The sequence below is a fragment of the Hemitrygon akajei genome, chromosome 1 (genome assembly GCF_048418815.1).
Source record: "Hemitrygon akajei chromosome 1, sHemAka1.3, whole genome shotgun sequence".
NCBI lineage: Eukaryota > Metazoa > Chordata > Chondrichthyes > Myliobatiformes > Dasyatidae > Hemitrygon > Hemitrygon akajei.
Window position 1 is genome coordinate 171,266,033 of NC_133124.1, and position 24,640 is coordinate 171,290,672.

General features: G+C 55.5%; 1 protein-coding gene across 3 annotated transcripts in view; it reads left to right on the top strand.

Moving 5' to 3' along the window:
• bcl3 (BCL3 transcription coactivator) overlaps positions 1-24,181 on the top strand; it is a 96,197-nt gene extending 72,016 nt beyond the window's left edge. For 2 of the 3 annotated variants that reach the window (XM_073054699.1, XM_073054707.1), the window contains exons 4-9: positions 14,818-15,031; positions 17,328-17,416; positions 18,220-18,297; positions 18,868-19,035; positions 20,070-20,193; positions 22,955-24,181. In XM_073054699.1, coding sequence (XP_072910800.1) covers positions 14,818-15,031; positions 17,328-17,416; positions 18,220-18,297; positions 18,868-19,035; positions 20,070-20,193; positions 22,955-23,304 — 1,023 coding nt within the window. In that variant the 3' untranslated portion in view covers positions 23,305-24,181. The remainder of the gene's footprint in view (positions 1-14,817; positions 15,032-17,327; positions 17,417-18,219; positions 18,298-18,867; positions 19,036-20,069; positions 20,194-22,954) is intronic. The other variant, XR_012100036.1, reaches the window with a different exon arrangement.
• Positions 24,182-24,640: the final 459 nt, after the last annotated feature.

The window sequence follows — 24,640 nt, forward strand, 5'->3', positions numbered from 1 at the left end:
AGCCCCTCCACACTCTCCTATCACACACTCGGGGGGTTCGACACAGTGAAGCCCTTCCACACTCTCCTATCACACACTCGGGGGGGTTGGACACAGTGAAGCTCCTCCACACTCTCCTATCACACACTCGGGGGGGTTGGACACAGTGAAGCCCATTCACACTCTCCTATCACAGTCTCGGGGGGTTCGACACAGTGAAGCCCCTCCACACTCTCCTATCACACCCTCGGGGGGATGGACACAGTGAAGCCCCTCCACACTCTCATATCACACACTCGGGGGTTTCTACACATTGAAGCCCCTCCACACCCTACTATCACACACTCCGGGGGGTCGGACACAGTGAAGCCCCTCCACACTCTCCTATCACACACTCGGGGGGTTCGACACAGGGAAGCCCCTCCACACTCTCCTATCACACACTCGGGGGGTTGGACACAGTGAAGCCCCTCCACACTCTCCTGTCACACACTCAGGGGGGTTGGACACAGTGAAGCCCCTCCACACTCTCCTATCACACACTCGGGGGGGTTGGTCACAGTGAAGCCCCTCCACACTCTCCTATCACACACTCGGGGAGTTCGACACAGTGAAGCCCCTCCACACTCTCCTATCACACACTCGGGGGGGTTGGTCACAGTGAAGCCCCTCCACACTCTCATATCACACACTCGGGGGGTTCGACACAGTGAAGCCCCTCCACACTCTCCTATCAAACACTCGGGATGTTCGACACAGTGAAGCCCCTCCACACTCTCCTATCACACACTCGGGGGGGTTGGACACAGTGAAGCCCCTCCACACTCTCCTATCACACACTCGGGATGTTCGACACAGTGAAGCCCCTCCACACTCTCCTATCACACACTCGGGGGGGTTGGTCACAGTGAAGCCCCTCCACACTCTCCTATCACTCACTCGGGATGTTCGACACAGTGAAGCCCCTCCACACTCTCCTTTCACACACTCGGGGGGGTTTGACACAGTGAAGCCGCTCCACACTCTCCTATCACACACTCGGGGAGGTTGGTCACAGTGAAGCCCCTCCACACTCTCCTATCACACACTCGGGGGGGTTGGACACAGTGAAGCCCCTCCACACTCTCCTATCACACACTCGGGATGTTCGACACAGTGAAGCCCCCTCCACACTCTCCTATCACACACTCGGGGGGGTTGGTCACAGTGAAGCCCCTCCACACTCTCCTATCACACCCTCGGGGGGATGGACACAGTGAAGCCCCTCCACACTCTCATATCACACACTCGGGGGTTTCTACACATTGAAGCCCCTCCACACCCTACTATCACACACTCCGGGGGGTCGGACACAGTGAAGCCCCTCCACACTCTCCTATCACACACTCGGGGGGTTCGACACAGGGAAGCCCCTCCACACTCTCCTATCACACACTCGGGGGGTTGGACACAGTGAAGCCCCTCCACACTCTCCTATCACACACTCGGGGGGTTGGACACAGTGAAGCCCCTCCACACTCTCCTATCACACACTCGGGGGGTTCGACACAGTGAAGCCCCTCCACACTCTCCTATCACACACTCAGGGGGTTCGACACAGGGAAGCCCCTCCACACTCTCCTATCACACACTCGGGGGGTGTCGGACACAGTGAAGCCCCTCCACACTCTCCTATCACACACTCATGGGGGTCGGACACAGTGAAGCCCCTCCACACTCTCCTATCACACACTCGGGGGGTTCGACACAGTGAAGCCCCTCCACACTCTCCTATCACACACTCAGGGTGGTTGGACACAGTGAAGCCCCTCCACACTCTCCTATCACACACTCGGGGGGGTTGGACACAGTGAACCCCCTCCACACTCTCCTATCACACACTCAGGGGGTTCGACACAGTGAAGCCCCTCCACACTCTCCTATCAAACACTCGGGGGGGTTGGACACAGTGAAGCTCCTCCACACTCTCCTATCACACACTCGGGGGGGTTGGACACAGTGAACCCCCTCCACACTCTCCTATCACACACTCGGGGGGTTCGACACAGTGAAGCCCCTCCACACTCTCCTATCAAACACTCGGGATGTTCGACACAGTGAAGCCCCTCCACACTCTCCTATCACACACTCGGGGGTTTCGACACAGTGAAGCTCCTCCACACTCTCCTATCACACACTCGGGGGGTTCGACACAGTGAAGCCCCCTCCACACTCTCCTATCACACACTCGGGGGGTGGGACACAGTGAAGCCCCTCCACACTCTCCTATCACACACTCGGGATGTTCGACACAGTGAAGCCCCTCCACACTCTCCTATCACACACTCGGGGGGGTTTGACACAGTGAAGCCCCCTCCACACTCTCCTATCACACACTCGGGGGGTTGGACACAGTGAAGCCCCCTCCACACTCTCCTATCACACACTCGGGGGGGTTTGACACAGTGAAGCCCCCTCCACACTCTCCTATCACACACTCGGGGGGGTTTCGACACAGTGAAGCCCCCTCCACACTCTCCTATCACACACTCGGGATGTTCGACACAGTGAAGCCCCCTCCACACTCTCCTATCACACACTCGGGGGGTTGGACACAGTGAAGCCCCCTCCACACTCTCCTATCACACACTCGGGGGGTTGGACACAGTGAAGCCCCCTCCACACTCTCTTATCACACACTCGGGGGTGTGTTGGACACAGTGAAGCCCCTCCACTTTCTCCTATCACACACTCGGGGGGGTTTGACACAGTGAAGCCCCTCCACCCTCTCCTATCACACACTAGGGGGTTCGACACAGTGAAGCCCCTCCACACTCTCCTATCACACACTCGGGGGGGTTCGACACAGTGAAGCTCGCTCCACACTCTCCTATCACACACTCGGGGGGGTTGGACACAGTGAAGCCCCTCCACACTCTCCTATCACACACTCGGGGGGGTTCGACACAGTGAAGCTCGCTCCACACTCTCCTATCACACACTCGGGGGGGGTTGGACACAGTGAAGCCCCTCCACACTCTCCTATCACACACTCGGGGGTTTTCGACACAGTGAAGCTCCCTCCACACTCTCCTATCACACACTCGGGGGGGTTGGACACAGTGAAGCCCCTCCACACTCTCCTATCACACACTCGGGGGGGTTTGGACACAGTGAAGCCCCTCCACCCTCTCCTATCACACACTCGGGGGGGTTCGACACAGTGAAGCTCCCTCCACACTCTCCTATCACACACTCGGGGGGGTTGGACACAGTGAAGCCCCTCCACACTCTCCTATCACACACTCAGGGGGTTCGACACAGTAAAGCCCCTCCACACTCTCCTATCACACACTCGGGGGGTTCGACACAGTGAAGCCCTTCCACACTCTCCTATCACACACTCGGGGGGGTTGGACACAGTGAAGCTCCTCCACACTCTCCTATCACACACTCGGGGGGGTTGGACACAGTGAAGCCCATTCACACTCTCCTATCACAGTCTCGGGGGGTTCGACACAGTGAAGCCCCTCCACACTCTCCTATCACACACTCCGGGGGGGTCGGACACAGTGAAGCCCCTCCACACTCTCCTATCACACACTCGGGGGGTTCGACACAGGGAAGCCCCTCCACACTCTCCTATCACACACTCGGGGGGTTGGACACAGTGAAGCCCCTCCACACTCTCCTGTCACACACTCAGGGGGGTTGGACACAGTGAAGCCCCTCCACACTCTCCTATCACACACTCAGGCGGGTTGGACACAGTGAAGCCCCCTCCACACTCTCCTATCACACATTCGGGGGGGTTGGACACAGTGAAGCCCCTCCACACTCTCCTATCACACACTCGAGGTGGGTTGGACACAGTGAACCCCCTCCACACTCTCCTATCACACACTCGGGGGGGTTTGGACACAGTGAAGCCCGTCCACCCTCTCCTATCACCCACTCGGGGGGGTTTGACACAGTGAAGTCCCTCCACCCTCTCCTATCACACACTCGGGGGTTCGACACAGTGAAGCCCCTCCACACTCTCCTATCACACACTCGGGGGTTTTCGACACAGTGAAGCTCCCTCCACACTCTCCTATCACACACTCGGGGGGGTTGGACACAGTGAAGCCCCTCCACACTCTCCTATCACACACTCGGGGGGGTTTGGACACAGTGAAGCCCCTCCACCCTCTCCTATCACACACTCGGGGGGGTTCGACACAGTGAAGCTCCCTCCACACTCTCCTATCACACACTCGGGGGGGTTGGACACAGTGAAGCCCCTCCACACTCTCCTATCACACACTCAGGGGGTTCGACACAGTGAAGCCCCTCCACACTCTCCTATCACACACTCGGGGGGTTCGACACAGTGAAGCCCTTCCACACTCTCCTATCACACACTCGGGGGGGTTGGACACAGTGAAGCTCCTCCACACTCTCCTATCACACACTCGGGGGGGTTGGACACAGTGAAGCCCATTCACACTCTCCTATCACAGTCTCGGGGGGGTTTCGACACAGTGAATCCCCTCCACACTCTCCTATCACACCCTCGGGGGGATGGACACAGTGAAGCCCCTCCACACTCTCATATCACACACTCGGGGGTTTCTACACATTGAAGCCCCTCCACACCCTACTATCACACACTCCGGGGGGGTCGGACACAGTGAAGCCCCTCCACACTCTCCTATCACACACTCGGGGGGGTTGGACACAGTGAAGCCCCTCCACACTCTCCTATCACACACTCGGGGGGTTCGACACAGGGAAGCCCCTCCACACTCTCCTATCACACACTCGGGGGGTTTGGACACAGTGAAGCCCCTCCACACTCTCCTGTCACACACTCAGGGGGGTTGGACACAGTGAAGCCCCTCCACACTCTCCTATCACACACTCAGGGGGGTTGGACACAGTGAAGCCCCTCCACACTCTCCTATCACACATTCGGGGGGGTTGGACACAGTGAAGCCCCTCCACACTCTCCTATCACACACTCGAGGTGGGTTGGACACAGTGAAGCTCCTCCACACTCTCCTATCACACACTCGGGGGGTTCGACACAGTGAAGCCCCTCCACACTCTCCTATCACACACTCGGGGGGTTGGACACAGTGAAGCTCCTCCACACCCTCCTATCACACACTCGGGGGTGTCGGACACAGTGAAGCCCCTCCACACTCTCCTATCACACACTCATGGGGGTCGGACACAGTGAAGCCCCTCCACACACTCCTGTCACACACTCAGGGGGGTTGGACACAGTGAAGCCCCTCCACACTCTCCTATCACACACTCAGGGTGGTTGGACACAGTGAAGCCCCTCCACACTCTCCTATCACACACTCGGGGGGGTTGGACACAGTGAACCCCCTCCACACTCTCCTATCACACACTGAGGGGGTTCGACACAGTGAAGCCCCTCCACACTCTCCTATCACACACTCGGGGGGGTTTGACACAGTGAAGCCCCTCCACACTCTCCTATCACACACTCGGGGGGGTTGGACACAGTGAAGCTCCTCCACACTCTCCTATCACACACTCGGGGTGGTTGGACACAGTGAACCCCCTCCACACTCTCCTATCACACACTCGGGGGGTTCGACACAGTGAAGCCCCTCCACACTCTCCTATCAAACACTCGGGATGTTCGACACAGTGAAGCCCCTCCACACTCTCCTATCACACACTCGGGGGGTTCGACACAGTGAAGCCCCTCCACACTCTCCTATCACACACTCGGGGGTGTTGGACACAGTGAAGCCCCCTCCACACTCTCCTATCACACACTCGGGGGTTTCGACACAGTGAAGCCCCTCCACACTCTCCTATCACACACTCGGGGGGGTTTGACACAGTGAAGCCCCTCCACACTCTCCTATCACACACTCGGGGGTGTTGGACACAGTGAAGCCCCCTCCACACTCTCCTATCACACACTCGGGGGTTTCGACACAGTGAAGCCCCTCCACACTCTCCTATCACACACTCGGGGGGGTTTGACACAGTGAAGCCCCCTCCACACTCTCCTATCACACACTCGGGGGGGTTTCGACACAGTGAAGCCCCCTCCACACTCTCCTATCACACACTCGGGATGTTCGACACAGTGAAGCCCCCTCCACACTCTCCTATCACACACTCGGGGGGTTGGACACAGTGAAGCCCCCTCCACACTCTCCTATCACACACTCGGGGGTGTGTTGGACACAGTGAAGCCCCTCCACTTTCTCCTATCACACACTCGGGGGGGTTTGACACAGTGAAGCCCCTCCACCCTCTCCTATCACACACTCGGGGGGTTCGACACAGTGAAGCCCCTCCACACTCTCCTATCACACACTCGGGTGTGTTTGACACAGTGAAGCCCCTCCACCCTCTCCTATCACACACTCGGGGGTTCGACACAGTGAAGCCCCTCCACACTCTCCTATCACACACTCGGGGGGGTTCGACACAGTGAAGCTCCCTCCACACTCTCCTATCACACACTCGGGGGGGTTGGACACAGTGAAGCCCCTCCACACTCTCCTATCACACACTCGGGGGGGTTTGGACACAGAGAAGCCCGTCCACCCTCTCCTATCACCCACTCGGGGGGGTTTGACACAGTGAAGTCCCTCCACCCTCTCCTATCACACACTCGGGGGTTCGACACAGTGAAGCCCCTCCACACTCTCCTATCACACACTCGGGGGTTTTCGACACAGTGAAGCCCATTCACACTCTCCTATCACAGTCTCGGGGGGGTTTCGACACAGTGAATCCCCTCCACACTCTCCTATCACACCCTCGGGGGGATGGACACAGTGAAGCCCCTGCACACTCTCCTATCACACACTCCGGGGGGTCGGACACATTGAAGCCCCTCCACACTCTCCGATTACACACTCGGGGGGTTCGACACAGGGAAGCCCCTCCACACTCTCCTATCACACACTCGGGGGGTTGGACACAGTGAAGCCCCTCCACACTCTCCTGTCACACACTCAGGGGGGTTGGACACAGTGAAGCCCCTCCACACTCTCCTATCACACACTCAGGGGGGTTGGACACAGTGAAGCCCCTCCACACTCTCCTATCACACATTCGGGGGGGTTGGACACAGTGAAGCCCCTCCACACTCTCCTATCACACACTCGAGGTGGGTTGGACACAGTGAACCCCCTCCACACTCTCCTATCACACACTCGGGGGGTTCGACACAGTGAAGCCCCTCCACACTCTCCTATCACACACTCGGGGGGTTGGACACAGTGAAGCTCCTCCACACCCTCCTATCACACACTCGGGGGTGTCGGACACAGTGAAGCCCCTCCACACTCTCCTATCACACACTCATGGGGGTCGGGACACAGTGAAGCCCCTCCACACTCTCCTATCACACACTCGGGGGGGTTCGACACATTGAAGCCCCTGCACACTCTCCTATCACACACTCGGGGGGTTCGACACATTGAAGCCCCTGCACACTCTCCTATCACACACTCGGGGGGTGGGACACAGTGAAGCTCCTCCGCACTAACCTATCACACACTCGGGGGGGTTGGACACAGTGAAGCCCCCTCCACACTCTCCTATCACACACTCGGGGGGGTTGGACACAGTGAACCCCCTCCACACTCTCCTATCACACACTCGGGGGGTTCGACACAGTGAAGCCCCTCCACACTCTCCTATCAAACACTCGGGATGTTCGACACAGTGAAGCCCCTCCACACTCTCCTATCACACACTAGGGGTGTTGGACACAGTGAAGCCCCTCCACACTCTCCTATCACACACTCGGGGGGTTCGACACAGTGAAGCCCCTCCACACTCTCCTATCACACACTAGGGGTGTTGGACACAGTGAAGCCCCTCCACACTCTCCTATCACACACTCGGGGGGTTCGACACAGTGAACCCCTCCACACTCTCCTATCACACACTCGGGGGTTTCGACACAGTGAAGCTCCTCCACACTCTCCTATCACACACTCGGGATGTTCGACACAGTGAAGCCCCTCCACACTCTCCTATCACACACTCGGGGGGGTTGGACACAGTGAAGCCCCTCCACACTCTCCTATCACACACTCGGGATGTTCGACACAGTGAAGCCCCCTCCACACTCTCCTATCACACACTCGGGATGTTCGACACAGTGAAGCCCCCTCCACACTCTCCTATCACACACTCGGGATGTTCGACACAGTGAAGCCCCCTCCACACTCTCCTATCACACACTCGGGATGTTCGACACAGTGAAGCCCCCTCCACACTCTCCTATCACACACTCGGGGGGGTTTCGACACAGTGAAGCTCCTCCACACTCTCCTATCACACACTCGGGATGTTCGACACAGTGAAGCCCCCTCCACACTCTCCTATCACACACTCGGGGGGTTGGACACAGTGAAGCCCCCTCCACACTCTCCTATCACACACTCGGGGGGTTGGACACAGTGAAGCCCCCTCCACACTCTCCTATCACACACTCGGGGGTGTGTTGGACACAGTGAAGCCCCTCCACCCTCTCCTATCACACACTCGGGGGTTCGACACAGTGAAGCCCCTCCACACTCTCCTATCACACACTCGGGGGGGTTCGACACAGTGAAGCTCCCTCCACACTCTCCTATCACACACTCGGGGGGGTTGGACACAGTGAAGCCCCTCCACACTCTCCTATCACACACTCGGGGGGGTTTGGACACAGTGAAGCCCGTCCACCCTCTCCTATCACCCACTCGGGGGGGTTTGACACAGTGAAGTCCCTCCACCCTCTCCTATCACACACTCGGGGGTTCGACACAGTGAAGCCCCTCCACACTCTCCTATCACACACTCGGGGGTTTTCGACACAGTGAAGCTCCCTCCACACTCTCCTATCACACACTCGGGGGGGTTGGACACAGTGAAGCCCCTCCACACTCTCCTATCACACGCTCGGGGGGGTTTGGACACAGTGAAGCCCCTCCACCCTCTCCTATCACACACTCGGGGGGGTTCGACACAGTGAAGCTCCCTCCACACTCTCCTATCACACACTCGGGGGGGTTGGACACAGTGAAGCTCCTCCACACTCTCCTATCACACACTCGGGGGGGTTGGACACAGTGAACCCCCTCCACACTCTCCTATCACACACTCGGGGGGTTCGACACAGTGAAGCCCCTCCACACTCTCCTATCAAACACTCGGGATGTTCGACACAGTGAAGCCCCTCCACACTCTCCTATCACACACTAGGGGTGTTGGACACAGTGAAGCCCCTCCACACTCTTCTATCACACACTCGGGGGGGTTTGGACACAGTGAAGCCCCTCCACCCTCTCCTATCACACACTCGGGGGGGTTCGACACAGTGAAGCTCCCTCCACACTCTCCTATCACACACTCGGGGGGGTTGGACACAGTGAAGCTCCTCCACACTCTCCTATCACACACTCGGGGGGGTTGGACACAGTGAACCCCCTCCACACTCTCCTATCACACACTCGGGGGGTTCGACACAGTGAAGCCCCTCCACACTCTCCTATCAAACACTCGGGATGTTCGACACAGTGAAGCCCCTCCACACTCTCCTATCACACACTCGGGGGTTTCGACACAGTGAAGCTCCTCCACACTCTCCTATCACACACTCGGGATGTTCGACACAGTGAAGCCCCCTCCACACTCTCCTATCACACACTCGGGGGGGTTTGACACATTGAAGCCCCCTCCACACTCTCCTATCACACACTCGGGGGGGTTTCGACACAGTGAAGCCCCCTCCACACTCTCCTATCACACACTCGGGATGTTCGACACAGTGAAGCCCCCTCCACACTCTCCTATCACACACTCGGGGGGTTGGACACAGTGAAGCCCCCTCCACACTCTCCTATCACACACTCGGGGGGTTGGACACAGTGAAGCCCCCTCCACACTCTCCTATCACACACTCGGGTGTGTGTTGGACACAGTGAAGCCCCTCCACTTTCTCCTATCACACACTCGGGGGGGTTTGACACAGTGAAGCCCCTCCACCCTCTCCTATCACACACTCGGGGGTTCGACACAGTGAAGCCCCTCCACACTCTCCTATCACACACTCGGGTGGGTTTGACACAGTGAAGCCCCTCCACCCTCTCCTATCACACACTCGGGGGTTCGACACAGTGAAGCCCCTCCACACTCTCCTATCACACACTCGGGGGGGTTCGACACAGTGAAGCTCCCTCCACACTCTCCTATCACACACTCGGGGGGGTTGGACACAGTGAAGCCCCTCCACACTCTCCTATCACACACTCGGTGGGGTTTGGACACAGTGAAGCCCGTCCACCCTCTCCTATCACCCACTCGGGGGGGTTTGACACAGTGAAGTCCCTCCACCCTCTCCTATCACACACTCGGGGGTTCGACACAGTGAAGCCCCTCCACACTCTCCTATCACACACTCGGGGGTTTTCGACACAGTGAAGCTCCCTCCACACTCTCCTATCACACACTCGGGGGGGTTGGACACAGTGAAGCCCCTCCACACTCTCCTATCACACACTCGGGGGGGTTTGGACACAGTGAAGCCCCTCCACCCTCTCCTATCACACACTCGGGGGGGTTCGACACAGTGAAGCTCCCTCCACACTCTCCTATCACACACTCGGGGGGGTTGGACACAGTGAAGCCCCTCCACACTCTCCTATCACACACTCGGGGGGGTTTGGACACAGTGAAGCCCCTCCACACTCTCCTATCACACACTCAGGGGGGTTGGACACAGTGAAGCCCCTCCACACTCTCCTATCACACACTCGGGGGGGTTTGGACACAGTGAAGCCCCTGCACCCTCTCCTATCACACACTCGGGGGGTTCGACACAGTGAACCCCTCCACACACTCCTATCACACACTCGGGGGGGTTCGACACAGTGAAGCTCCCTCCACGCACTTTCACACACTAGCTTGGTCAGACACAGTGGCGTGTAGGAAGGGCTGGACAGTGTCCCAGGTTGAGGGTTCGGGGTGGCTTACAGAGTGGGAGGAGAGTGCACGGGTGCGTGGAAGCATTGTTCCTGTCTTAGGTCAGGGATGGGTTAACTGAATTGTTTACTACTAGTGCTGGTGCGTGTGTTCTTTTACAAGAAGTCATGTGTGTGTGCGCCGCCTTGCTCGCTTGGAGAGACACCCGCTGTGCTGGCCCAAGCTGTGGCAACGGGACTTTCCCGCAACCCTAATCAGACACACACACCGCCCGCCACTTCCTTTTCTCTCTCTCTCTCTCTCTCTCTCTCACACAGAAACATACACACACACACACACACACACACACACACACACACACACACACACACACACTCACACACACACTCACACACACACACACACACACACACACACACACACACACACACACACACACACACACACACACACACACACACACGGGTCTCACTGCTGTTACCTCGGATGGTAGGTTTATGGGTGTCACAATAAGGGGTTTGGAGGATTGGTGGGGAGGTGTTAGTGAGCCATCCCACGGGTCCTAGTCCCTGCTCAGAGCATGATCCATTCCCAGCCACAGTCTGATCCCAGCCACAGTCTGATCCCAATCACAGTCACATCTTGGGTACAGGCTGATCCCAGGCACATCTGATCCCAGTCACAGCCTGTTTCCAACCGCACTGATCCCAAACACAGTCTCATCCTGGGTACAGACTGATCCTGGGCACAGTCTGATTCTAGCCACAGTCAGATCTCAGCTACAGTCTGATAACAACCACAGTTTGATCCCAAACACAATCTGAATCTAGGCACAGTCTGATCCCAAACACAGTCTGATAGCAACCACAGTCTGATCCCGAACAGTCTGATGGGGTAACAGGGCTGGAGGTAGTAAAGGAGTGCGGATGTGTGAGCATGGTGGGAGGAAGGGTGGGAGAGAAGGGAGTCAGTGATACCTTGTAGATGTACCATCCCAGTGAGAATACAGGCACAGTGGGGTTGATGGTGAGAGGCTGTACTAGGCAAGCAGAAGATCCTGCACTCTCCCTTGTTCTCCACCCTCTCCCTATCTCTCCCCTTCCCTCTCTCTTTCCCATCTCCTTCTGTCCCCACTTTCCCCTCCCTCTTTCTTTCCCTCTCCCTCTCTCCTCCTCTCACTCTCTCTTCCCCCTCTGCCTCTTCCCTCTCTGTTCCCTCCCCCCTTCCAGTGAAATGTACTGCGTAGCGGAGGACTGAGTAGAGTCAGTGTGATCTTTCCCTCAGCCGCTCCGTGGCCATCCGGGACAAGCTGGGGAATTGGTATGGGATCCTTTCCCTCAGCCGCTCCGTGGCCATCCGGGACAAGCTGGGGAATTGGTATGGGATCCTTTCCCTCAGCCGCTCCGTGGCCATCCGGGACAAGCTGGGGAATTGGTATGGGATCCTCTTCCTCACCCCCTTCACAGTTGTGCTAGGATAATCCCGGGAACGGGTGTTGAATTCTTTCCCTCATCCCATTCCTGGCTGTGCTGGGTTAATCCTGGGAATGGGTGTGGGATTGATTCTCGAAATGGCCAAGGTGATGCCCGGTTGTACAGTCAGTATTTCAACGTCTGGGGTGGGGGTGTGATGGGAGGAAAGAGGGAAGGAGACAGATGGATGGAAGAGGTGGAGACTGGGTCTAAGGAGGGAGAGAGGGAGATAGATGGGAATAATAATAGGCATCTGTTAGTCTCGTGAGACCATGGATTTGTGCCTTGGAAGGTTTCCAGGGCGCAGGCCTGGGCAGGGTTGTATGGGAGACCTGCAGTTGCCCAAGCTGCAAGCCTTCCCCTCTCCATGCCACCGATGTTGTCCAAGGGAAGGGCACTAGGACCCATGCAGCTTGGCACCAGTGTCGTCGCAGAGTAATGTGTTGTGAAGTGCCTTGCTCAAGGACACAAACACGCTGCCTGAGCTGAGGCTCAAACCCGTGACCTTCAGATCACTAGACCGATGCCTTATCCACTAGGCCCGCGCCAACAACATAGATGGGAATAGGGAGGGAGAAAGTGAGGGGGGCAGGATTGATTGAGGGAAAATGGGAGGGGAGAGAGGGAGAGGAAGAGAGAAGGAGGGGGAAGAGGGAGAGGGGTGGGTGATGGTTGAAGGGAGAGAGGGATGTAGGGGGAAAGGATAGAGAAGGGAGGGAGAGGGAGGGGAGGAGTGAAAGAGTTGAGTTGAAAGAAATTGGGAGGGAGAGAGAGGGAGGGTGAGGGAGAGTGGGAGGGAGGGGTTGAGCGAGAGGTGTGGAGGAGAGAGGGAGACTGAAGGAGTGGTTGACGGAGGGAGTGGGGAGAGGGTATGGGAGAGAAAAGGAGGAAGAGGGGGAAAGGAAAGCAAGATGGAGGGGGAGAAGAGCAGATGAGGGGTAGATAGGGTGGAGGGAGAGAAAATGAAAGGTGAGTGAGAAGGGGTGTTGGAGAGGATGGTGTGAGGAGGGTTGAGAGGAAGAGAGGGTGTGGGGACAAGGGAGGAAATGGTGAGAAGAGAGAGAGGAGGGTGGTGGTGAGAGAGGGAGAGAGATAAAGAGAGAGAGAGAGAGAGGGGAGTGCTTTTCCTGGAGTGAAGGGGCTGTGGGGTGACCTTACAGAGATTTACAATTCCTCAGGGGCAGAGATAAGAAATACACTCACCCTATCCCAGGGTTGAGGAGTCTGAACCAGAGGACCAAGTTTGAAGTTGGGGTTGTGGAGAGATTTACCTCATTCACCCAGCTGCCCGTCCGTATATGGAACGAATACGTATAATATGGAACGTATAAGTGGTCGAGGTAGGTGCATTCCAAAGGCACTTGGACAGGTCAGTGGATAGGAAGCGTTTAGAGGGATGTGGGCAGGACAAGGGACGTGGGCAGACGATTCCATCAGAGTGGAAGGGATGAGTCTCATTGTTGTGTGAATTGTGAAACGCTTAACGTGAACCCCTCACACACACACAGACACAGAGACAGACAGACACACACATAGACAGACATACACAGGCATTGTGACCCTCTGGGGGAAGATGGACGTCAGTGGATCTGTCTGTGACCCTCTCTGTCCAATACTGTCCTGTCCCCACCCTTCACAATCCTTGCCCTCCCATCTCTTCCCTGCCCTCCCTCTGCCCTACCCCCTCCCTCATCACTCCTCACGCCTTCTCTCCTCCCCATCGCGGCAGCGGAGGGGGAGGGGTGGGGTTCTCACTCGCTGCCCTGCCTTCCCGTAAGAGCACAATTGTCAGCGAGAGCGGTTCCCTCACCTGCGTCAGTCGAGCTGAGGTGCGGAGATAGGATGTGCTGTGGTTACCGCATCTGCGTCCTCAGCTTCCTGGGTCGGCTTCAGCTTTACTCACAACTGTCAGCCGCTGTCGCGTAGTCAGAGAGACAGCTACAACTACTTCAGCTGTAACCCTCACTGAACCTAACACCCCTCATCTGTGTGACCCTTCTAGCCCCTACAACCCTCTGTAACCCCCGCTGGTCCAAACCAGCCCCCCTCAATCTCTGTGACCCCCCTCCCTATCTTTGTAATCACCCTGTGGCCCCAATATTTCTCCCCGTATGTGTGACCCATTACTTTGGACTGATTTGGTGGGATGGGAGAGGGGAAGGGATGCAGGGGGATTTACCCTTTCCCTGAGGTTTACCCATGAATCGTCTTGCTCTGCATCAGCATGTGTGGTATCACAATGTCCCGTGTGTTCGATATGTTAGTTCTGACCTCTCTACACACTCTCTCTACCTCACTCTCCCGTTGTCCTCCTCCTTCCCCTCCCCCCTCCTTCCCTGCTACCTCCTCCTTCTCTTCCCCTCCCCTTCTCCTCCTCTTTCCTCCTTCCCCTCCCCTCTCTCCCTTCTCCTTCCCCCCACTCCAGACGCCGCTGCACCTGGCCGTGATAACTCGACACGCGGGCCTGACCGCGGTGCTGGTGACGGGCGGTGCCTCTCCGGTGCTACTGGACCGTAACGGGCAGTCGGCCATTCACCTTGCCTGTGAGCATCGCTGCCTCAGCTGTCTGCGCAGCCTCTTGGGCCAGGCCCAGGGCAAGGGCCGGGGGGCCGCTGACCTTGACATCCGCAACTACGAGGGTGAGTCCTCCTGCCCATCGGTCCTTCCAACTCCCACCCCCCATAACTCTGTGCCCTCTTGAATTTTACTACATGCTCCGTGGGGAGATGTTTCCAGCTACCTTACCCCATCTACACTCCTCATGACATTGTTTCAGTTGTCCCCCTCTGAGCCAGGGAGAACGAGCCCACCCTGCCTGATTTCTCCTCCACCAACCCTCAACCTCCATCCCAGGGAATTCCCTCTGCAGCCTCTCCTGTGCCACCTTTTCCTTGTTGTGTGGTGACACCAGGGCTGGACGGAGCTGGGACTCGGGGAGGGTGGGGCACAAGCGGAGATCAGGGTGCGGGTGATCGAGAAGTGGGGGAGGGGGGTGGAGCAATGGACTACTGGTGTCAGGAGGGTCTGTAGGATTTTGACCCAAATCTTTGAAGATTCAAAGTCATTTAATGCCATTTCCTGTGCACAAGTGTAAAAGATAACGAGATAATTGGTACTCCACTTCAGAGGCATCACAAAAAGAAACACAATTGGGTAAAGAAAACAATATTTTAAAAAACACTACCGATACAGTACTGTGCTGTAATGTCTTAGGCACATGTCAAAAAATTCTGTAAAGTGAAGAAGCTTTCAAAAATAATGAAATGTAAAGTTTCAAAATATCAAAAAAATTATCAAGAGCGGTATCTCATTGGATAGCCCTATGTCCCAAAGCCCCGTTATCTCCAGTCATAACCCAAATATGGCTGCTACAGAGAAAACCATTACATTGGCAATAAAACCTTACAGCGAGTTACACAGCAAAAACACAAAATCAAATCAATATTTGGTGTGACCAAAACTTTAAACTGCATCAATTCTCTTAGGTACACTGTCGTGCCGTTTTATAAGAAAATCGGCTGGTAGGTTGTTCCAAGCATCTTGGAGAACTTGCCACAGTTCTTCAGCAGACTCTGGCCCCTTGACTTGCGCTTGTCTCTGCAGACAGCCGGGATGACATTGAGATCAGGACTCTGTGGAGGCTCTACAATCTGATTGGGGAAAGCAGCTGGTTTTGAGTCTGGTGGTTGAGAAGGGAATGGCAGAGGCCCAGGGGAGGTGTGCTCGTGCCCTGAAACATATGGCAGACATAGTCTTCCCTGAGGTAGGAATGTCAAACAGCACACGAGAGCGGTGCCTCAGAAAGGTAGCATCTATCATTAAGCACCCTCGTCCGCCAGAACATGCCCTTTTTCCATTGTTGCCGTCAGGAAGGAGGTAGCGATGCCTGAAGGCACACACTCAGCGATTCAGGAACAGCTTCTTGCCCTCCGCCATCCAACTCTTAAATAGACATTGAACCCACGAACACCACAGCACTTTCTTGTTATATTATTTCTGTTTTTGCACTATTTTTAATTTAACTTTGCAGTGTGTATATATATATATATTTTTACAGTAACAGATTTACTTTTTTTCCTATATTATCATGTATTGCATTCTGCTGCTGCTACGTTAACAGATTTCATGACATAGGCCGGCGATATTGAACCTGCTTCTGATTCTGCCGCGCTTTAAAGGTTAGGGGGGGGCGAGTTTAAAGGTGACATTTGGGGCAAGTTTTTTATAGACAGAGGTCAGTGCCTGGAGTCAGTTACAGGGTCAGGAGTGGAAGCAGGCCACTTGCTGGAGTTTAACTCACACAGTCTGCTGGGGGGGGGGGACCTCAGCAAGTACTTTGATCTCAGCCCGAAGCATCGACTGTTTATTCCTCTCCATTGATGCTGCCTGACCTGCTGAGTTCCTCCAGCATTTTGTGGATGTTATCCAACGCAGAATCTGTCGTGTTGGTGGATTTCGAAGGTTCAAAGGTCCAATTTAATGTCAGAGAAATGTATATAATATACATCCTGAAATGCGTTTCCTTCGCAAGAAAAGGCTTTTGGACAGAGGCAGGAGTGTGAAGGGAATGGAGGGATGCGGATGTTTGGTGTAGATTTGGTAGGATGGTGAGCTGAATGGCCTGTCCAGTGTGGACCTGTTCTGTGTTCTGTCAGCTGCTGAGTTCCTCAGGCAGATGAGCTGTTGTACTGGTGTCTCGTAAGGTTGTAACGAGACCTGTCTGTAACTTATACCCTGTACCCCTCCTTCACCTCGGCCACTCCTGGAGCTGTAGGTTTTGTGACCCTGGGTCCCACTCCACCCCCAGCTCTAGGTGTTCCCTGGCCCCTGGTGGGAGAACGCCGCTCGTTCCCGGCGGGACTGTGGTTCAGGCGCACACTCCGACTGTGAGCAGAGTTTAATGACAGTCGTCACCTTGTCCTATCCCTCACCCAGGTTACACACCGCTCCACATTGCCGTCAACAACCAGGACCACGAAATCCTCACCTTCCTGCTGGACCAGGGGGCAGACATTGACGCCGTGGTGAGTGTGGAGTAGGGGTGAAGGGGGAAGAGGCTTCTGTCTAGGGTGATAGGAGAGGGGTGAGCAATGAGGGGGGAGGAGGGTGGTGAGCAAGGAATGAGGGGCAAGGAGAGGGTGAAAGGAGGCCTGTCTGTGGGGTGTGGAAAGGGAGAAAGTGATCTGTCTATTTGGAGTGAGGAAGGAGAAGGGAGAGGGGGAGAGGGGGGTGTTTGTGGGGAGTAAGGAGTGAGAAGGGAGAGTGGGGTGTCTGTGGGGAGTGAGAAGGGGGAGAGGGGGTGTCTGGGGAGTGAGGAGTGAGAAGGGAGAGGGGGAGAGGGGTGTCTGTGGGGAGTGAGGAGAAGGGAGGGGGGTGTCTGTGGGGAGTGAGAAGGGGAGAGGGGGTGTCTGGGGAGTGAGGAGTGAGAAGGGAGAGTGGGAGAGGGGTGTCTGTGGGGAGTAAGGAGTGAGAAGGGAGAGTGGGGTGTCTGTGGGGAGTGAGAAGGGGGAGAGGGGGGTGTCTGTGGGGAGTGAGAAGGGAGAGGGGGAGAGGGGGTGTCTGGGGAGTGAGAAGGGAGAGGGGGAGGGGGGTGTCTGTGGGGAGTGAGGAGAAGGGAGAGGGGGAGGGGGGGTCTGTGGGGAGTGAGGAGAAGGGAGGGGAGAGGAGATGTCTGTGCTCTTCACCGCTCCCCTCATCTCTGGGACATTAAGAATGTCTGGGACGTGCTGATCTGGAAAGGGTTGCCTGGATTTGGAAGGTTAGGGTTTGGGAGTGAGCATGATTCCACGGAGATCTCCCTGCTCAGTGCCATTCTGCCTGTTTTTAGGACATTAAGAGCGGCCGGACTGCACTGATTCACGCCGTGGAGAACGATTGCCGGGACCTGGTGCAACTGTTGTTAGAGGTGAGAGGAGCGATTACCTGATTGCCCATCAATGACTGACTGATCGCGGCCGGATACGGGAACCGCCCCTCACTCTTACACACAGAGCTCCCTCTTCACAACTCTATCCTCACTACCTCACTCCTCGCCGCTGCGCAGCTTGTCCCACATTGCCTCTCCTTCTGGCCTCTGTCTTCAACCGTTCATTCTTCACCCCCCCCATCTGCCCTCTTCCTCACCTCGGCTCTCAGCCCACCTTTGTTCATCCCACTTATCTCCCCTCCCTCTTCAGCCCCTCCCTCTTCAGCCCCTCCCTCTTCAGTCATTCCCTCTGTCCTTTGCCCCTCTCTGCCCCTCTTACGGTTTTTTACGTGGTCAGCTGTGGAATAACATCTTCTCCCTCCTCTCACTGCCCCTCTTTACTCACCTCTCCAACCCCTCAACCCTCCCCCCTTACCTCCTCTCCCTTCCTCTTCTCCCATTCCTTCCCCTGCCTCTGCATTCTTCCTGTACCCATCCACTTTTCCACCTGCCCCGAACCCCCACACCCCCCGCCTTCCCTCCCTCCTCTTTCCCCCGCCTACCCTGCAGCACGGAGCCAGCGTGAACCTGCAGACATACTCGGGGAACACGGCTCTGCACTCAGCCAGCGGCCGGGGACTGATGGACATCGTCAAGGTGCTGCTGAAGAACGGGGCCGACACCAGCATTAAGAACTGTCACAACGACACCTCCCTCACAGTGGCCAAGAACAAGAAGGTGTGGACACCCATACAGCCCAGAAACACCCGGCCTGCACACATGCAGACCCATGCATGCATGCAGACACACACGCATGCACACTCGCGGAAACACACACACACACACCATTCAGAGCTGGTGAAGGTGTGTTTGTTTGGGGGTCAGGGGTGATATCTGAGAGTAGGAGTTGTGTTAATGGCTGAGGTGAGTTACAATTCAGGTCAGGGGTCAGTGAGGTGGGAGCTGGTTTGTTGGGTTGGGTCAGGGGTCAGTGAGGTGGGGCTGGTTTGTTGGGTTGGGTCAGGGGTCAGTGTGGTGGGGATTGGTTGGTTGGGTTGGGTCAGGGGTCAGTGTGGTGGAGGCTGGTTTGTGGGGCTTGGGTCAGGGGTCAACATGGTGGGAGCTGGTTTGTTGGTTGGGGTTAAGTCAGGAGAGTGTGGTGGAGGCTGGTTTGTGGGGCTTGAGTCATCAGGGGTCAACATGGTGGGAGCTGGTTTGTTGGGTTGGGTCAAGGGTCAGTGTGGTGGGGGTTGGTTGGTTGGGTTGGGTCAGGGGTCAGTGTGGTGGGGGTTGGTTGGTTGGGTTGGGTCAGGGGTCAGTGTGGTGGGGGTTGGTTGGTTGGGTTGGGTCAGGGGTCAGTGTGGTGGGGTTGGTTGGTTGGGTTGGGTCAGGGGTCAGTGTGGTGGGGTTGGTTGGTTGGGTTGGGTCAGGGGTCAGTGTGGTGGGGGTTGGTTGGTTGGGTTGGGTCAGGGGTCAGTGTGGTGGGGGTTGGTTGGTTGGGTTGGGTCTGGGGTCAGTGTGGTGGGGGTTGGTTTGTTGGGTTGGGTCAGGGATCAGTGTGGTGGGAGCTGGTTTGTTAGGCTTAGGTCAGGGGTCAGAGTGACATTGGCAGAGGTCCTAGCTGGGGCTTGAGTTTCAGAGGGAGGGAGGTCAGAGATCGGGCAACAGAACAACCAATTAAAGGTCAGGGATGGTGAAGTTGGGTATGCGTTCAGGGCTCAGCCTTAGATGACACAACTTCCACCTCACTGTTCCTTCTGACTTCTCCCTAGGTAGTCGATGTACTGAGGGGCAAGGCAAGCCGCCTCCCCTCGCAGCCGGGCTCCATCCCGATGGGGACCAGTGAATTGAGTGCACCCTCCTCACCAAATAAATCCCCACTTGAGGGGGCAACAGGTCAGTGAGGGAAGAGGGAGCAGGAGGAGATGACGGGATTGGGAGGGAGAAGGAGCAGGGAAGGAGGCTTTGTGGCCAAGCTTACAGATGATGCAAAGATAGGTGGAGGCACAGGCAGAGGTGAGGAAGCAGAGAGCCTGCAGAAGGGATTAGACAGATTTGAGGAATAAGCAAAGAAGCGGCAGATGGAATACCGTGTAGGGAAGTGTACAGTCATGCACCTTGGTAGAAGGAACAAAGACATAGACCACATTCTAAACAGGGAGAAAGTTCAAAAATCAGAAGGTGCAAAGATCCTTGGTAGTCCATGTGCAGAATTCTCTAAAGGTTCACTTACAGTCTGAGTCAGCAGTAAGAAAGGCAAATGCAACTTTAGCATTCATTTCTCGAGGATGTAATGCTGAGGTTTTTTAAGGCATTGGTCAAACCGCACTTGGAGTAAGTTTCGGGATCGTTATCTTAGAAAAAATGTGCTGGCATTGGAGAGGGCCCAGAGGAGGTTCATGAGAATGATCCCAGAATTGAAAGAGTTAATGTAGGAGGACTGTTTGATGGCTCTGGGCCTGTACTCCTTGGAATTTAGAATAGGGGATTGTGGATCTCACTGAAACCTATGGAACGTTGGAAGGTCTCAGTAGAGTGGCTGTGGAGGGCGTGCTTCCTGTGGTGGGGGAGTCTGGGACCAGAGGTCACAGTGTGAGAACTGAGGGACATCCATTTAGAACAGAATGAGGAGGAATTTCTTTAGCCAGAGGGTGGTGAATCTGTGGAATTCACTGCCACCGATGGCTCTGGAGGCCAAGTCATTGAGTATATTTAAAATGGAGGTTGATAGGCTCTTGATTTACAGGACATCAAAGGTTGCAGGAAGAAGGCAAGAAAATGGGGTTGAGAGAGAAAAATAAATCAGCCATGATGAATTGTCGGAGCAGGCTAAATCAGTGGAATGGACTGGTGTCCATCGGGTGTCCTGTCATAGTCCGAAGCCACTGGAACAGGATTGGAGTGGGGTAGGGAAGGGGAGAGGGTGTATGAGGAGAGAGAGGGGAAGGAGACGTTGGAGGGAGGGGATGGGGAAGGAGGAATGAGAATGGAGAAGATGGGAAGAGTTTCAGAAAGAGAAGAATGAGAGGGGTTGTAGGTTGGGAGGTGGGAGGAGGGAGTTGGGGTAGAGAGAGGGGGTGGGAGGAAGGGGTTGAGGGATGGAGAATAGGTGAGAGGAGAGGGCTGTGGGTAATGGAGGGCTTTGAGGGTGAGGCTGAGCTTGTGAAAGGAGGGAGTTGAGTTTGAGGGAGGGAGACGGGGTGGGAGGAGGGGGTTGTGTTTGAAGGAGAGGAGGTGGGTGGAGGGGTTTGAGGGTGAGGTGAGATTGTGAAAGGAGTGAGTTGAGCTTGAGGGAGGGAGAGCAGGTGAGGGGAGAGGTTTGAGGGTGAGGTGAGATTGTGAAAGGAGTGAGTTGAGCTTGAGGGAGGGGTTTGAGGGTGAGGTGAGATTATGGGTGTTGAGCATGATTGAAGGAGGTTGAGGGGACACTGGGTTGTGTGGGGAGCAAACAGACATTATCTACAGGTCCACTGCCCCCCAAAGGTGGCCACACTTGTAGACGGGGTGGTAGGAAGTTGTGCTGTTGCTTCCACTGGGGCTTTGAGTATAAAAGATCAGAAAGAATCTTTGCTGTTGTATAAAATTTTGGACAGGCTGCATGGAGTCTTGTGTGCAGATCTAGTTGCCCCATTACACCAAGGGTGTGGGGGCTTTAGAGAGGGTGCAGAAGAGGCTCACCAGGAACTGCTATAATGAGCTATAAGGAGAGGCTGAAGAGACCTGGGTTGTTTCCTCTAGAGAACCGGAGACTGAGGTGAAATCCAGTAGAGGTTTATAAGATTATACAGTGCTGAGCAGAAAAGTCTTAGGCTTGGGTGCTTAAGACATTTGCACAGTACTGTACTTGTCAACTTGGAGTGCAGAGTGAGTCTGCAGATCCGGCAGGAGCAAAGGGTGTTGCAATGGTGGGTGTGGAGCACTGTCGGAGGGGTGTTGGACAGGCGGTAGAGAAGGAGTGCCAGGCGCAGGAGGTGACGTGAGTGTAGATTCACCTAGCCAAGGACATTTGATTTCAAACAACTGGTTTATCAATAATGACAGAATGTCTCTCTGTTGTTTCCTGCTCCCTTCCATTCCCCTTTTCCCAACCATGATTCCCCTCTCCCTGCTCCCTTCCACTCTCAGTCCACAATAGTGACCCATATAAGAATCAGGTTTATCATCACTCACATGGGTCACGAAGTTGTTTTTCTTTGTGTGGCTGCAGAACTCTGCAATATATAAAATTACAGTAGTACTGTACAAAGGTCATCTCACCTGAGACTTTTGCTCCGTACTGTATGAGGCAGAGAGAGAACAGATAAACAGTATCTTTTACACCTGGGTGGAAGTGGCCAACACTACAGAGTCTGCACTTAAGGTGAGAGGGGGTAGGTTGAAGGGAGATTATTTTTCACGGAGAGCAGTGGGTGACTGAAATTGGCAGCCAGGGGTGGTGGAGACAGATATGACATGCATCAAAGAGGCTGTCAGATAGGTTTATGGATGTTCAGGGAATGGCAGGATATGGGCAGAGTACATACAGAAGGGATTGACATCATGTTTAGCACAGACATGATGGGCCAAATGGCCTGTTCCTCTACTGTACTGCTCTTTGTTCTATGTTCTCTATTCAGACTTACATGTAGCATGATCCATGTTCTCTATTCTCCCACAGGTTCCAGCCCGGCTTCTCCCTGTAGGCCTCGTCCCCCCTCAGGATCGTCCCCCATCGCTCTCGGCCTGCCTGGGAGTCCGAGCCCCAGGGCTGGGGAAGGTGGGCCCAGCAAACACTGGACACTGCCGGTGGTGGATGGACTGCCCCCTCCCACTACACTCTTGACTGGGGTCTACCTGCCGAGCCAGGCCTGGGGCCTCACTGGGTCTGGGGCCTGTGAGGGACTTCGCTCCGCCCATCCACAGGAGCATTCATGGGGTGACGAGCCTGGGAGAGCCCACGCGGGTGTGGTTTGGACTGCACACCATTCTGAGCCTGGAGGGAGCTGCACAGGGAGGCCGGGTTGCTGATGGCAGCCTGACCAGGCCCAGGAAGCAGGGGGAATGTTTCACAGTCCAGCCCCACCCCACTCGTTGGGCCGAGGAGGAAGCTGCTTTAGATAGGGGCCCCATGCTCCCACAGGGCAAACAGCGATATGAAGAGGCAGTGACTTTGAGTGTTTTCCCCCACCTTGACCCAACACACTCCCCTCCCTGGCCAGGATTGGCCTCACTCACTGACTCTGTAAATCAGGCCTTGAGGTGCAACAGGAAGCAGGCCTTTGGTACAATGTTAGCTGTTTACACCCCTCCTGTTCAGTTCTTTCCCTCCCACCCCTGACCCCGATGCTGAACCCTCGTCCACACACGGGGGTTGGGAGGATTTCTGGTGGCTGATTCCCTAATGCTGCACTTCGGTGGGGAGAATGCAAGGAAAATCCTGGTGGTCACAGGGAGAACATGGAAATTCCAGACTGACAGAGGAAGCACTAAACAGACAAATCGCACCTGCCAGACCCAGGTCTTCTGTCGGCATGAGGTGAACATCGTGTCCGAGGAATGGCGGTAAATCGGGAATTGGAGGGAACGCAGTGGGTCTGCCCCGTGACGTGGGGGAGCATGTGGAACTGGAGGGGATGGTGGTCCCAGGAACATGTGTTTCTGACTCTGCCTCGACACCCTGATGGGCCTCAGTCCAGGTCCTGAGGGAGGTGCCTGGTGACGGAGTTGCTATGTTCATCTCCCAGAGCCACGCACACTGGCAGACGTTTGGAGAGCGGTTCACATCATTGCATTATTGATAACGTCCAGGAAATGGAATATGGATACTGTACTCATCAAGAGGAGAGTGTCCAAAACTGTAAATAATGTTGTAGCAGAAAAAATTAAAGATTAATATTATCGTGCACATGGTGTGTGATAGGGATCCCATTTTTAACCTGTTGTACTGCTCTGAAAAGGTGATAAGTGTGTGTGTCTAATCAGATCTGTGACTCTGTGTGTGTGCGTGCGTGTGTGTGTGTGTGTGTGTGTGTGTGTGTGTGTGTGTGCGTGCGTGTGTGTGTGTGTTGTAATGGGGACCTGTGACTGTCGTGTGTGTGCGTGTGCGTGTGTGTGTCTATGTGTGTGTGTGTGTGTGTTGTAATGGGGACTTGTGACTGTTCTGTGCATGCATGCGTGTGTGTGTGTCTGTGCGTGCGTGTGTGTGTTGTAATGGGGACCTGTGACTGTCGTATGTGTGTGTGTTGTAATGGGGACCTGTAACTGTCGCGCGCGCGCGCGCGTGTGTGTGTGTTGTAATGGGGACTTGTGACTGTCGTGTGCGTGCGTGTGTGTGTGTCTCTAGATAGATAGATAGATAGATACT